The sequence below is a fragment of the Candidozyma auris genome, chromosome 7, assembly GCF_003013715.1.
Source record: "Candidozyma auris chromosome 7, complete sequence".
NCBI lineage: Eukaryota > Fungi > Ascomycota > Pichiomycetes > Serinales > Metschnikowiaceae > Candidozyma > Candidozyma auris.
This window is the reverse complement of record NC_072818.1, coordinates 89,401-103,490: the sequence shown is the minus strand read 5'-3', so window position 1 is coordinate 103,490 and position 14,090 is coordinate 89,401. Positions and strand designations below refer to the sequence as shown.

The following is a 14,090-nucleotide window of genomic DNA, read 5'->3' as shown; positions in this document are numbered from 1 at the left end:
TTCCTGCACAGGGCTACCAGGGACCACCCTCAAAAACTCACCACCTCACCGAAGTCACCCCTCAGTTCCTCTCGTTTGTATCACATGTTCAACTTGGTTACGCGTGGCCAGTCGTTGGCAAACCAAACTTTGACAGCCTCAGCAATTGCTGCCGCCCTTGTGGCTGCCCTCTCGCTTTTTCAGCTCTACTTTATAGACCATGCCTGGAGCATCAACTCAACCCAGATTTCAAACGTCAAGGCCACAGCGCTGTTGAAAAACTCGTTCGCCTACGGTGCTGTGGGTGGAAAGCCCAAGGAGAATTCTAAAATCCAGTTTGACTTGGATGCTGACTTGACTCCCTTATTCAATTGGAATACCAAACAGATTTTTGTCTATTTGACCGCAGAGTACGACGGGAAGACAGAAAGAGCGTCCAACAGGGTCACATACTGGGACAAAATCATCACTTCTCGTGAGGACGCCGTTTTGCACTTGAAGAATCAGAGAGCTAAATATTCTGTGTGGGACGTGGAAAGATCTTTTAGAGGTAGAAACGCCACGCTTCGTTTGGAGTGGAACATTCAGCCGTGGGTGGGTCCCTTGCTTTATGGAAGCACCACGACGGAACTGACGTTCAGGTTTCCAGAAGTCAAAAAGCCTACAAAGAAAGCGTCTCCATAGGTGATAGTTTCTGGGAGGTTCGATAGCATTAATCCTTAAATCTATATACATGTAATTACAGGATATTATTGGTATCGTAAAGTCGTGGACAGTGTATGCCCACGAATGCAAAGTCTAACGAATGCAAGTATGATTAACGGGACGTGATGTTCATGGTCCGCCGTAATGCTCTGAGTGTTCTGTATCTTCTATTTTTACGGCCTTCATTGGCTGACGAAGCCAGGGGTGGCTGGATCTTGTCAATTTCATTACGAAATGTCTGGAGTCTCGTTCGTGCCAGCCCATAGTATAGCAAATATTCGACCGTTTCAGGATATTTGTCAAATAATTTGAACGCCTTGCTACGGTCGTCTTCACAGTATTTGCCCAAAAAGGAATAGATTTTGGCAGTCATTCGTGGGTCCATCGTGTTTCTTGTGGGTAAATTTCTTCCCGGCACGAAGAATTTGTGGGGGTCTTTAAAGAGCGTGTTGGTCGTCCAACGAAAGGACGTGAGGTCGCCATACTCATCAAGAGATTGCTCCAATTTGCCAAGGGGATACTTCACGTTGCTGAGCTCACTCTTAAGAGTTTTAATACTCTTCACGTTGTAAAATTTGTTGAGGAGACTGTATGTTTTGAAAATTCGTTCTTCAGGCATGCGTCTAGCAAGACAGAGAATGAAGAGTTTGTAGATGTATTGCTGTTTTTTGGCAATGCTGACTTCGGTCCAGTTGCTAGCAACAAGGAAACGCTCGCAGATATCAAGGATGACATTGATCTTGGATTCACCAACCTCTCCCTTCAAGATGTGTTCAATAAGGGTTCGAAACAACGGTCCAGCGAGATGAACATTACGCTGAAGAAGCGAATGTGTGATCAGCTCGTATTCATCAGGCAGCGCTTTCGTCTCCCGCAAAATTGGCACTAAAATCTCCATTGCCTGTCTTATGTCGAGCTGAAGAAGCTTCGGGAGCTGTGGTTCCAATGCAGACTCGTTTGAGACGCCCTTTCTAAAATTATCAGCAACGTCAAGAAGCTCATCAAGAGCGTTCAACACCAACTTTTTCGCTGTCACATTGTCGCCGGTCAAGTGGTACAAGTGGCCCATCTCTTTGAAGATGGCCAACCTAAACCGAATAGGAATTTTGTTTCCGAGACGATCTTTCATTTGGTTAAGGAAATGAACGACAAGATCCATGTTGGCCTCCATTTGGTGAGTTGTCGCCGTCACATACAAAGAAACAATCTTGAGAAGATTCTCAGCGTGGTAATGAATGTCTTCGGCTGAGGTTCTCATTGGCTTGATATGCTCAAACATCGACAACCCGTAGAGCTCAAAAACAGATTCTAAGAGCTTATACGTGTTTGTGTACTTTGCTGCGTTGCTTCTGTCGATCTCAATCAACGCTCTGATTAAGTAGACGTATGTTTTTGAAGTGATATCGATCTTGTTTGCAGCCATTTCTCTGTAGAGCTCAAGCACTGTGCTGGCACCTTTGTATGATCTTGCCTGACAATGGTATCGAAGAAATGGAAGAAAGTGTTCCTCATTGAGTGATTCAAGTGCTTTCGCTTGCTCCAAATACGATCTTGCCGTGTTTCGCCTGTTGACTGATAATTCGAATTTGATTGCCTCCACTAGCAAATTTGTGCGGTCCTTGAGAGAAACCTTACCCTGGTCAAGACGTCTCAACACTGAAACAGCTTTTCTGGCTAGATGTGTCTTCAAGTCACCATCCGTTGTAGCATTGTGCCAACTTCGAAGGTTCTTCAATTGCGCTTTGTATATGAGGGAGCTGTTGAAAGGAACGGAAGATTCCATGTGAGCTTCGAAACAAAGCGTATCAGCTCTTTCGTAGTCTCCAAACCTTGTTAGCGCGTTGATCATCTTTTCATAAACATCCTCTGTCTTCATGGAAAATCGCTCAGCAATGTCCCATATCTCCTCAAGTTCCTTCACGCCATAGTTGGAGCCCACGGCAGTAATCAAATTACAGTATAGCTTAGTATCAATCAAAGGCACACTGCAGCTCTTTTGTCTTTCAATCACAGAATGTAGTGCTTTCATGAGCTTCGGAAGAGAGCTTGTGTGAAAATGGAGATCAAATACCAAAGCATGCACGCGAGCAACATTTCCTTGAGTTACTTTACCTTCTTCATAACTTTTCAAGAGTTTATCGAACCATTCTTCCGCACCATCGAAGTCATGCGTGGCCAACTTGCTTTTGATCACTGCCCCGTACACCTCACAGCTAGGAGACAAGTTTCGACGCTGGAGCTGCTCAAAGAGTTCATCAACTTCCTTTACCACCTTTATTGAGGCCAAAGCGTTCATTACAAGGGCGTAGTGCTGCACGTATGGCAAGTCGCCACGGCCATACATGTCTTCAAATTGCTTCTGGAGGTGTTTCCAGTCTTTTGTCTTCTCACTGATTCTGAGAAAGATGTCAATCTGCTGGTCATTGTGTAGCGAAGGATACTTTCGGTGAAGCTCGAGGCATTCTTCGTACTGTTGAAGACGAAAAAGTGCCCACATTGCTATCAGCAAATCATGCGGGGTAAGAAACTCGTCACTACTTGACTTCAACTCCAGCGTCTTGAATTTCCAGTATTCTAGCGCGGCTGACGGTCTCGTTGTAGCAGTGTATGTTGCAAGTGAAGATAGCAAATTCGATAAAATATGCTTGTTGGCGTATTCACTCCTCATGACAATGCCCTCGATCATGTGGATATGCGAGAACACAGACACGTTACCCCTGGGTCTACTAAGTATGCTGAGCGCCTTTTGGTAAACAGAGTGTTCGGGCCCTATGAGTAAGAGGTGCCCGTCACCAATGATGCCGGTGTAATGAATGAACGCAGAAAGAATTGTGGAAAAGTCATGGCCATGTCGTGAATATAGAAGTGCTTTTCGAAGAAACGTGGCCACCATGCGCCTTTTTGTCTGAATATCGCTGGTTCCGTTCAAAAATGCAATGATGTTGGCGTTACTGAAGCGAAGCTCGCCTTTACTCAGCGCCTCGAACTGAAGCGTTCTCGCCACCGTGTCTGCCCAGAACTGGCTTCCTGGAAGCGGTGCTGTGCAAGCCAAATACGTTTTATAGCTGAGGTTATTGATGCAAAGATTCACCACGCGAGGTCTCGATTCGAGTAACTCTTTCTCTAACGAGGAACCTCCACAGCGATCCTTGAAAACGGCGAGCCACAACCGCACAACGAATTTAAATGCTTCTGCAGAGTAGTCTCCCGAAGCCAATTCCACCGCCTGGGTGAATATCTCGCTGATTGCAGCGACATCCTCGGGAGATAGCGACCGAACACTTCGTAGATGCTCAATGTATCTGTTTTGAGATCTTCGTCCAGAATCACCCGTTCTGATCGGGGCATTCGGGGAACAGTCGAGGTTTTTGTAGTATTTTGTCTTGGGCTTGTGGAGTACAGAAATCTCCAGGCGATAGTTTTGAGTTTTGTGGGATTTGTATGGGAGCATCGTAGACTGGCTAGAGATGAGTAGTGACGAAGGAGCTGCCGCAGTAGGCCCCAGCGTCGGAGGGGAAGCATCGTGATAGGATGCTGATGCAAGGAATAATTTTAGTTGGACACGGAAGTCGTCGATAATCCAGCGTGTCTGCTTAAATGTGCAGATGTTGATTGGTGAAGCTGAAAATGCTATAGCAGAGGCAATGGGTAGGCGGTTTGTGTGCAGGTCGGGTGGTTCGTTTTGTGATATTCAAAGTTTCATATCACAAGGGTAGGAGCAATCTTGGTATTGTAGAGTCTGGAAGTGATAAGGAAACCGTAGAGAATGTGTCAGTGACGTTAGAGGGGTTTATTGAAGAGGAAGAGGCATATGAACGGAGTCATTTGCCTCAAGAGACGTGATCATATGGCCGGTAAGCCGCAGTAAGAGCAAAACGAAAGAACCTCTAGGTTTACTATGGTATCAAGAAGCATCATGTTATCACCAAAGTGCTTAACATTCGGAGTTGGCGTCAACGGTGGTGTAGTAGCATGCCATTACTTGCAGATAGCAAGTGTTGGCTTGCGATGAGCCTATTACCATCGCCCGCAGTACAATTTCGTAGAGCTTGTGGCCTTGGTTGTTGCGTTGTCAGAGTCATTAAATCAGTTTTTTTTTTTTTGTAGTCACTGAGGGAGCACCTCTAGTACAGTGTGAATATAGACATCATCATCCACGCATCTTCAGAGCCACACATCGCCACACGTGTGAAAAGGACACAACAATCAAACTTACGGGTTAGTAACGTCTTTTCAAAGGAAAAGCTAGAGTCAGAAAAGACCTATCATCAACTCCCACAGACCAACGCTTCAAAAAATTTGTACACAGAAACGCGACTCCTCGAAAGGGGCCAGTGGGGTGATTATGTCCGCCCGGTCACAAGTTTCGTCATGAAAGAAGCTAGGAAGTCACATACGCTTGGATATTAGTAGGTGCTATAGGCAACTTGAGAATGAGGGCTCATACAAGGCTGAAACTTAACGATATGCATTTGTCAACCCGGAACATTCAGTTGGAACAATTGGTAAAATGCAAATAATCTTGGCCCGCTAGAGGTACATACATTTGGTATCTTGTGTGATTCCCACAAGTGTGAAGATATGTGGTGTAGAGAGAATAAAAAAGATGTGGAAAACCGCCCTCTATATATATTCTCGCGATGGTCCGGTGCGCGCACGCCACTTAGGGCTACAAGTTAGAATGGGAGAAAGCAGATCGTCACCATTGAGACCAAATTGCAAGCAAAACATTCATGAAGTATTACTAGACGGCTCAATTGTTACTGAGATATCCAAAAACCTCATTCGTGGACTTCATTCAGCTTGACCTTCAGATTTCGTAATGGCTGCAAAAACCACGATACCCATCATCAATCCGCATGATACTCATGTCAAAGCCCTGCAATTCCATTGGATTCGAGCCTTAACCTGGCCCTACTCCATTATAAGCAGAGGGTTGTCTCTATGTAATCAGCTTGCCCACATTTGAAATCCTTTCCATTCTCAATCTCTTCTTCGCGATCTCCTTTGTACCACTCTTCAAGAAATACTTTTCGAAACTCATAACCACAACACTGTCACAATGGAAAGTAAAAGTACATTCTCGCCTCCCGATCTCTCCTCTGCGTTTCTCAAGAGTCTGCGCTTGGATTTGAACGAGCCAGTTTGGGAGAAGAGCCCCACCTGGTGCAACTCGCCCGTGCCTTGGAAACCCAACGTCTTCCACCCACCTGATTCTGCCTCCTTCACCATCAACGACGATGAGCTCGAGAGCCCCGCAAACTACAGAATCCTTGACCAAATCGGCGTGGGAGGCTACGGTTCCGTCCACAGAGCACTCAACCTCGCAAACCAAAGGTTCTTCGCCATAAAAGTTGTGGTTTTGAACGAAAAAAGACTTCGAAAGATCTTCATGGAGCCCCGAATTCACGCCCGCATGTGCCACAGAAACGTCGCAATGCTAAAAGGCGCCTTCTGCACCGAAACCCACTTGAATATCGTGCAAACATTCTACGGCGGCGGTAACCTTAGGGACAAGATCAAACAAGCGCACAACTGTCGGATCGATCCTGCGGAAGCGGTGAAATACATCACACAGATAGCACTGGGGCTAGACCACATCCACCGTATGGGGGTCATTCACCGAGATATCAAGGAAAGCAACATCTTCTTGCTGAGCGCCGGGGTGCCAAAAATCGGGGACTTTGGGATCGCCAAAGAGGACGATCCGCTGGGTATCAACACGGGCTACGGCGGCACGCGAGGGTGGATGTCGCCGGAAATGATTCAGTCGACGCCGTACACGTATACGACAGACATCTGGTCTTTGGGCGTGGTTTGCTACCGGCTCATCACTGGGAAAAAACCTTTTGTGGAGAATGACGGTACGACATTAAGTGAGCGGATTATTGTGGCAGAGTATCCACCATCAAGGTTTTTAGATGGAGCAGCGGGTGATCTCGTAGAAGGGTTCCTCAAAGTGGACCCCTCATTGAGAATAAGGTTAAGCGACGTATGCGAGCAGCCGTGGATCCAGCAACACGTTTGGATTAGAAGCCGCCACAAGCGCCATAGACCTGCCCTCAATCTCAAATCTATGAACTAATTCCAAAGAAGCAGATTTTCACCAATACTGTAAACGCCAAGTGCACGAAACAGAGCGCCAAGATCAAAACCCGGTGTTTCTTTGTCCCCTCTTCAACGTTGCCCTCTGCAAGATCCAAAGAGTTTTTAAGAATTACTGGTCTTACTTTCAAGATGATGCTGAGTCCAGCCACGGCACCACTAAGCATGACAGAGACCCACTCGAGCACGTTCAAAAGCACCTTATGCTTCTTGCTGCTAACAAACACAACAAGCACAAAATTGATCAAGGTGAGCGGCACCCAGAGTACATTGGCATACCCGTAAATAGATACAAGTCTCGTGAGAGATAAGCGATCAGCAAACTTGAGCCACCAAGTTGTCACCGCATATAGCGCAAGCGGGACAAGACTGATGTAGCCGTAAAAAAGCGACATCAGCACCGTCAAGCGATCGAAATCGTACTCGTACTTCCCATCATCTTTTAAGTAGAGCCAATGTGACACGAGATTGGCTCCCGTGGACGAGACGAAAACAAGGAAAATAAGCGTTGCCGTGACCCAGATGGCTCCATACAATTCCACAGTGTCCTGGTTGCCGTTTTCGTCGTTTTGGCTCGCTACAACCGAAGTTTTTTGAAACGGGTCTAGAGCCAACTTGATTTTTGCAAAGAACTCCTCTGTATTGATGTCAAAGTATTTGCTGTAGAACCCAACTTGGAACATGCTTGCTGCAGGCGCTGGCACCTGTGGCTTGATGACTTCTGGCTGTATTGGGGTTTGAGTTGGTTCAGTGTACGTGGGCGTAGGTTCTGAATGTTAGTGTCGAACAGAGTTGAAATTGAGGTTTGTTTGAGACATACCATCCTGTTCAATGAGATCGGGAACGTCGTCCTGACCGACCAGGGAGTACTTGTGGGACATAATTGGGGTATATAAATAAGGATATGAGGTAGTGCTACTGAAGTATGGAACACCTTATACAGCGATAATGTCACATGACTATGGTCACCTGCTCACAACTGGCCTAATTAGTGGTGTCACCTGAGTTGGCATTCAAGAACCCACGTTTGGTGGGCACCTTCTGCTCCCCAAACAAGAATACCGGTTTGTTGGTAGAATAGAAAAGCCCGTGGTTGTGGTCCTCCCTCTGATTAGGTGGGTCTCGTTGCTGGTGGGTTTCCTGTTTATATGCAGTATTTTGCAGCCAGCCAACGTCACTTCCAGACCACAACCCGCTCAAATGGGGCCCTAAGTGGGGCAGTTTGACGCTTTGGTGGGCTCTCGCTGATCTCAATACCACGGTAGCCAGACTATTAGTTGAGTCTTGGTCGCTGGCGTTGCCTACATCCACACCTTTTTGAGAGGCAGCCGTAACTATCGACGGCTCAGAAGCTTGGAAGATACCATTCCTTGGAGGCAGCTGCAGATACAGTATCTTGTTCATGTCCAGCTTCAATTTTATCAGTTTCAGACTGCTGATGTAGCTATCTGGATACGGTTTTTGTACAGACATCTTCGACAAGTGCAGTTCGGTGTCGCTTCGTGAAACGTATTCTAAATCCAGCTGGTCTTCTTCACTTACTCCAATGTTCGGAAAAAAAATGAGTACAATCATTCCCAAATGTGTGATGATTGCCAAGGCCAAGATAGTCCACACATTCAATGACGTCAACAAGAACGACACAAGCACCATACTACCGTCGTAAAACAGGTATGCAGTTGCAACCACCAAGAAGATCCCTTTGGTTCGGGCTTCTGAACTAAAAGATTCGATCGTGTAAAGCATTGATGGAACACATACCCAGGCAACGTACTGAGACACGACGAAGTAGTAGAGGGCTCTCAAGACGGCGACGTCTTGCAACGGCACGAGAATCTGGAGAACCGAAGCCTTCAGTCTCGTACCACACTTCATGTAAATGGCAAAAATGGCAAAGTAGGCACATCCAGAGCAAAAGTACCCATTTATAATGCTGTCCTTGGATGAGGTGTACTGGGCCAAAGGAAACGTTAAGATGGCAAAGGCAAGAGGGATCATGAACTGACAATGTATGTCTAACAGGTACATCAAGGGGTCAAACTCAAAGTTGCTTTCTTGTAGAAGAAAAGAGCGTATCTGCCCAACCAACACGCCCCACAGAAGAAGAGGAAGAACTGGACCGTTAATGTTCTGCCCACGGTGCCTCCATGTACCACGAAGAGCTGTTTCCACGAGCAAGCGACCTCTATTTCGGGAAATTCTCGTGGAGCTAGCTGGTGTCGATTTTCGTTTGCTTCCTCAAGCCGTCCTCTCCACTGGAGCCACGGAGGTAGTTAGGAACGAATATCACCACGAGAGCCACCACCGCGCAGCACCCCACTTGTACCACATAAAAGATGTCTGCAATGGTTCCTGAAGAGTACTGACTAGATAAGAAGCGGCTGATCTCAAGGACGAGTAGGTTTCCTAAGAGACTCAGAGCGTAAGCAGCCTGCAACACGAAACCTTTATGTTTGGCAATCTGGGACACGTATAGCAAGCAGAAGGCCGCCACAGGCCCCGTACTGAGCCCAATGAGCAACCTTGCCACCATAAGTAAATAGATATTGCCGAATTTGAGGGACATCAACGCTCCTGCTATCCAAAACAACAAGAACAACGGCATCGTCGCCACTGCCAAGCATTCAGCGACCTTCGCCGCCAAAATGCAACCCACTAATGTTAGAACAGAAACAGAAGAAAACTTTACAGGTTGATCATACCGATGGAACCAACAGGGACGCCGCAATAGACAAGAGCCTGTTGCCAGGGAAGAGCATCATCGAAGAAATGACAAGATGCCAAAAGGGTTTGCTGTTCGAAGCCATACAAGATGCCGATAAGAGCAGCCAAGGCTACAAGTTGTGGTGTTGATTTAATTGTGGGCATGGGAAGAAATGTAGTTGAGAAATGAGATCAAAAATGTGGATTTTGCAACCATTTTATACTAGGCCCAAGGCAGGAGGCAGGAGGCAGGAAACATGAACCAGATGCGGAAGTGTCCAATGGCGGCACGGAGCCAATAGGATAAAATATGGGGAATGCATCATGCTTCAATGAAGGCTCCAAAAGCCATGTGGTGATTTCTTGTAGGATTCCCTGGCCTGAAGTGGCACATACATAGTCAAGTATTGGGTGCAAATTGAGGGAACCCCTTCAAAGGGCGGCGATGCTAGCTCCACAAAATAAATGGGCAAGTTGTGCTTTTTGGCTTCCTCAATTACAAACGATTTACTTTTTACCCCAGCATAACCCTTGATTTCTGTATCCCATACATTGGGCACGGATTAGCACTTTAACCGTAGCATCGCGCATATCTATATGAACCATGAACTACTACTCAAGGTACACTCGATCAGAGAAACCAGCACCCACTGACCTCTAGTAATTAGAGTCTCATCATTTATAAACACCCATATAGCCTCAAACTGGTCATCAGAAAGTTCCAACTACTGATCTTTCACCTGGAAACTATAACACTACTTTCGAAACCCTCGATCAACCAGATACTGACATGGACCCGTTGGCGTGGCTCGTGGAGGAGCCGCCAGAGAAGCCAGAAACTGTGCTTACAAAGAGGACGCTCATCAACCTGCCAATTGTGCTCAAATTCTTTCCTTCGTTCAAAGTTGACCTCCATAAGCAATGGGCTGGCCTACCGTCAAAGAGCATCAACGACGAAAGGGAGCAGCTGCTCCACCCACCAGAAGCCGATTCGTTTTTTGGCGACGATATGAGTGAGGATGATGACGATGGAGAAATTTTGTGGCAGACGAAGAAGAGCCAGGAACTGGAGGATGAGGAGGTGCTACTGCCCAAGTTCACTGAAGTGAGCGTGATCGTGAAATTGTGCTCCTTGAATGCCAATGGCGTTGAGTTCTCGTTCCCACTGGCACTACGAGACTGTGTGTTGGTGCCTGGAACTGATCTGGAGGACTCTTTGTTTGTTTCTCTCAAGCTGAGCTTCTTGCTACTTATACGGCTCTACTACATGCCTAAAGACGTGGACCCGAATATCACCAAGAAGGGCAATTTCGACCCCCATTCCTATGTCTACAAGCCCTTTGTCGTGCAGTGGTGGAAGACGCTGCCGCCACCAACAAGACCCATCCCCGATATGGACTCTCTGGGTGCTCTTCTACGGGTACATCCTACTGGGCTGGCGGTGGTTTCTGCCTCTGCGGCTAACGTCTTCAGAATATATTCGTGCATTCAAACAGAGTTGGGCGTGGAGTTTCTGCCCCATTACAATGTGCCCCTCGAGGGAAACATCTTGCAGGTTTGCTTTGGAGCTTCAGCAGGTCTGTCCACGGAAGAGAACCTTCTACAGCTTTTGACGCTTTCGTATAGTGCAGGTGAGCGGCTTGATCTTAATCTCTTCCAGTGGTATGCATCAGAGTCCTTCCCGGAGAATTGTAGAAGACTGACTCTTCCACTTACGCCTTCATTTACGTTACCGGTGTTCATTGTTGCACTTGCGAGAAATTCTAGCTTTCTATTTGTGTGCCCCACCTGCTTTGTTATAATAACCAGCCATAATATCATCCTGGCGGACTATTCGTTCCCCATCTTCACCTACGATGGTGCATTTCCAACAGCATTTGCATACCCAGAGTCCCCGCATGCGGACTCCTCTACTGACGAAATTCTTGTGGCTACAGACTCTGGGGTTATTTATTCCGTTACTGTTTCTGAAAGTAACGCTTCTTTACATTATACACCACTAGTACGTCTTCCTGAGTCGATTTCGACGTTTACTTTCGTCAACCTGAAAGAAGAAGGCTTCATCGTCCATTACGCAAACGATAACGGTGGAGCTAAGAAACTCCACATTCAGGAACCCCTTGGAGAAGTTCCTGACAAGATACCTTACTCAGAGGTACGCTTACTTCGAGACTACAAGAATTGGGCTCCCTTGGTGGACATTTGTGTCATCGATGCAATCAACACACGCACGGTATATCCTTACGCTTCCCAAGAGATCTGGGCCATTTCAGGGTACAACAAACGAGCCAAACTTACCAATTTAAGCGTTGCATACCCACTACGAAGAGATAGTCAGTGCTACAACGACCTCAGAAAGACTGTAAAGCTATTTCATTTCAGGCTTAATGATTCAAGAGAGCTCTTCTTCGCGTCGATGGTGTTCTCGACAAAGCTCTTAGAGCTAGATCATGCTGAGTTCAGCGATAATTCCAAGTCCAATGGTTTTACGGGTTCCACTGAAGACGTGCTCACTGAAATACGAGAGCCTTCGATTTACACTGACGAGACGACTTTGTTTGTCGATTTGGTACCAATACCAAGTGTGCAACTGCAAGTGTTCTTGCAAATCACCGCATCCACAATCACATTCACAAACTTGGAGGACTGTTTTACCGCTTCTCTAGAGGACAAGACAGTCTTACATGTTGATAGTGGCTTGGGTTTCTTGTTTATGATCATCAAGCTGGCAGGTACTCTCTACCTTGAGGTGGTCAGGGTGGCTGTACCGGCCTTTGATGACGATTTTGACGTTTTCAAATGTCTCAGCAGCGTATACTCCACCGCATTGGACTTAGATGTCAGCGTGTTGAAGACATTTACAGATGCTCAGGGAAATGGCGTTTTAATGATGGGAACCTATGACGAAAAGATTACGTTGTGGCCTTACAGTGCAGACGACGGGTTCGATCACCTGCAACGGGCAACTGTGGACTTGCGTGAGCACAACAAGTACGAGAGATTCCCCTATGAGTTCCAGATTGCAAGTGACTTTCACTGGCTGTGGGGCAAGAAGATGTTACTTGTTGGCACTCAGACTGGTTACGTATTCCGCTTTCATGTGAACGAGGACCCGACTAGCTTAGTGTCGTTAGTCCAGCATTTACGTCTTGGATCTACTCCGGTTTCATTCACTCCCTTTGACGAGAGTCAGGTGCTTGTAGCACTTCGAAACCTATGGCTTTTTGAGTTTGAGGAATCCAATTTCCCTACTAAGGTTGCCTTCGATGAGAGATCAGTTCACGCGACGTCTCTGGCTGTTTCAATTGGTCTGAATGAGCCCGGTTATCGCAAGATCGCCATGGTCAGAGATGATGGTGTGATCTTGGCTTCCCTTTTCTGTCATAAATCACCGTGTGCACGGCAGATCAGCATTGGAGAAGCGGCAAAAAGGCTCATCCACTTGGAAAACATCAATGTGTTTGCCTTCCTTTGCGCATCCAAAGACCCATCAAATCGTCTTCGCTTTGCAGACAGAAAATCATTCCGAATGCTTCCCCTGGTCGAGTTCGACAACAAGCTGGGCGAGGAAAGGTCGACGCCGATATTTGATCTCGACGAGAAGCCCATTTGTGCGTTGCAGTGGGAGATCGAGAGGAACGAAAGGGTTTCCAAAAAACTTATCGTTGGGTGTTCAGTGAACGACTCTCAAGGATCTCTTAAGATCTTGGACTACTCGAAGATTCCTCTCGGATCAGGCTCGTCTTCCAACATTGCAATCAAGGTCACCGAACTTTACTCGATTTCTCAAGGCACTCCAATTAGTTGCATTGCGCAGATTGGTCTGACCATCTTCATTGCCTCTGAAAATATGCTCTTTTCTACCTCATACTTGTTAGCTGACAAGAAGCTTCGTCCATTTAAGCTTCTCATGACGTTCCCTACTGATATTGTTTCTATGACTACAGATACGGAACAAGGCAGAAAAAGAATCATTGTAAGCACAAAAATGGACTCTGTATTTGAGTTTGAGTGTTGCACTGCCGATACGCAACCATACGAGAGACTCGAAGTTATCGTTAGTGATATGCTTCCAAAAGCTGTCGCAAACCACGTCAAGATCGGCGATTCAATCTACCTTTCAGATAAGCTCCATTCTTCGATTCACGAAGTGACGAAGGCGGGGGAAAGAAACAAGAAAGCGATCTTCAAAACCGCTCTGATTGCTCGTTTGTACAAGAGCCTGGCGGTTGGTCCATGGGCCAATGAATGCAAGCATGATTATGTGCTAAGTGTTGGAGTGACGGGAGAGATTGTCGTTTTCAATCAAGTGAACAAGAATTCTACAGAGATAGAGCAAATCTACGAAAAGCTCTCTGAAGAGGGTAAGATCCCGTCAGGAAGCAGCATGGACGCTCTTTACGAAAGACTCAACAGGCCCTTCTCGTACAAGCTTACAGGAAAAGCATTCCAAGGAATCTATAAACCGTTCTTCAACTTGAATGCTTCGAATGACCTTATAGACTACGATTTGGAAGACATAGAAAGAGCATCTACTTTGGGAGTTCTCCTTTGAGAACATAGAATAATGCGTCGGGGGTATCTCGTAAATTCGTAAT

At 46.5% G+C, this 14,090-nt stretch overlaps 7 protein-coding genes across 7 annotated transcripts; 3 read left to right on the top strand and 4 right to left on the bottom strand. All coding sequences in view use genetic code 12, as the record gives it.

Moving 5' to 3' along the window:
- Positions 1-84: 84 nt before the first annotated feature.
- On the top strand, positions 85-663 carry SPC3 (signal peptidase complex subunit SPC3; the record flags this gene model as incomplete). The annotated part of the gene is made up of 1 exon (XM_029036175.2): positions 85-663. The coding sequence occupies one exon, from the start codon at positions 85-87 to the stop codon at positions 661-663; it is 579 nt and encodes a 192-aa protein (XP_028889066.1).
- Positions 664-796: 133 nt separating this feature from the next.
- Positions 797-5,728, bottom strand: CJI96_0005171 (uncharacterized protein; the record flags this gene model as incomplete). Its single annotated transcript, XM_029036174.2, has 4 exons — positions 797-4,019; positions 4,869-4,895; positions 5,082-5,124; positions 5,698-5,728. The coding sequence occupies 4 exons, from the start codon at positions 5,726-5,728 to the stop codon at positions 797-799; spliced, it is 3,324 nt and encodes a 1,107-aa protein (XP_028889065.2).
- An 18-nt stretch (positions 5,729-5,746) lies between these two features.
- CJI96_0005170 (serine/threonine-protein kinase) lies at positions 5,747-6,769 on the top strand (the record flags this gene model as incomplete). Its single annotated transcript, XM_054702299.1, has 1 exon — positions 5,747-6,769. The coding sequence occupies one exon, from the start codon at positions 5,747-5,749 to the stop codon at positions 6,767-6,769; it is 1,023 nt and encodes a 340-aa protein (XP_054558274.1).
- Positions 6,770-6,832: 63 nt separating this feature from the next.
- Positions 6,833-7,670, bottom strand: CJI96_0005169 (uncharacterized protein; the record flags this gene model as incomplete). Its single annotated transcript, XM_054702298.1, has 3 exons — positions 6,833-6,874; positions 6,915-7,558; positions 7,610-7,670. The coding sequence occupies 3 exons, from the start codon at positions 7,668-7,670 to the stop codon at positions 6,833-6,835; spliced, it is 747 nt and encodes a 248-aa protein (XP_054558273.1).
- A 103-nt stretch (positions 7,671-7,773) lies between these two features.
- On the bottom strand, positions 7,774-8,817 carry CJI96_0005168 (uncharacterized protein; the record flags this gene model as incomplete). Its single annotated transcript, XM_054702297.1, has 1 exon — positions 7,774-8,817. One exon carries the CDS (start codon positions 8,815-8,817, stop codon positions 7,774-7,776), a length of 1,044 nt encoding a protein of 347 aa, XP_054558272.1.
- Positions 8,818-8,998: 181 nt separating this feature from the next.
- Positions 8,999-9,657, bottom strand: CJI96_0005167 (uncharacterized protein; the record flags this gene model as incomplete). The annotated part of the gene is made up of 2 exons (XM_029036171.2): positions 8,999-9,444; positions 9,492-9,657. 2 exons carry the CDS (start codon positions 9,655-9,657, stop codon positions 8,999-9,001), a joined length of 612 nt encoding a protein of 203 aa, XP_028889062.2.
- A 625-nt stretch (positions 9,658-10,282) lies between these two features.
- CJI96_0005166 (uncharacterized protein) lies at positions 10,283-14,047 on the top strand (the record flags this gene model as incomplete). The annotated part of the gene is made up of 1 exon (XM_029036170.2): positions 10,283-14,047. One exon carries the CDS (start codon positions 10,283-10,285, stop codon positions 14,045-14,047), a length of 3,765 nt encoding a protein of 1,254 aa, XP_028889061.2.
- Between the last annotated feature and the right edge of the window lie 43 nt (positions 14,048-14,090).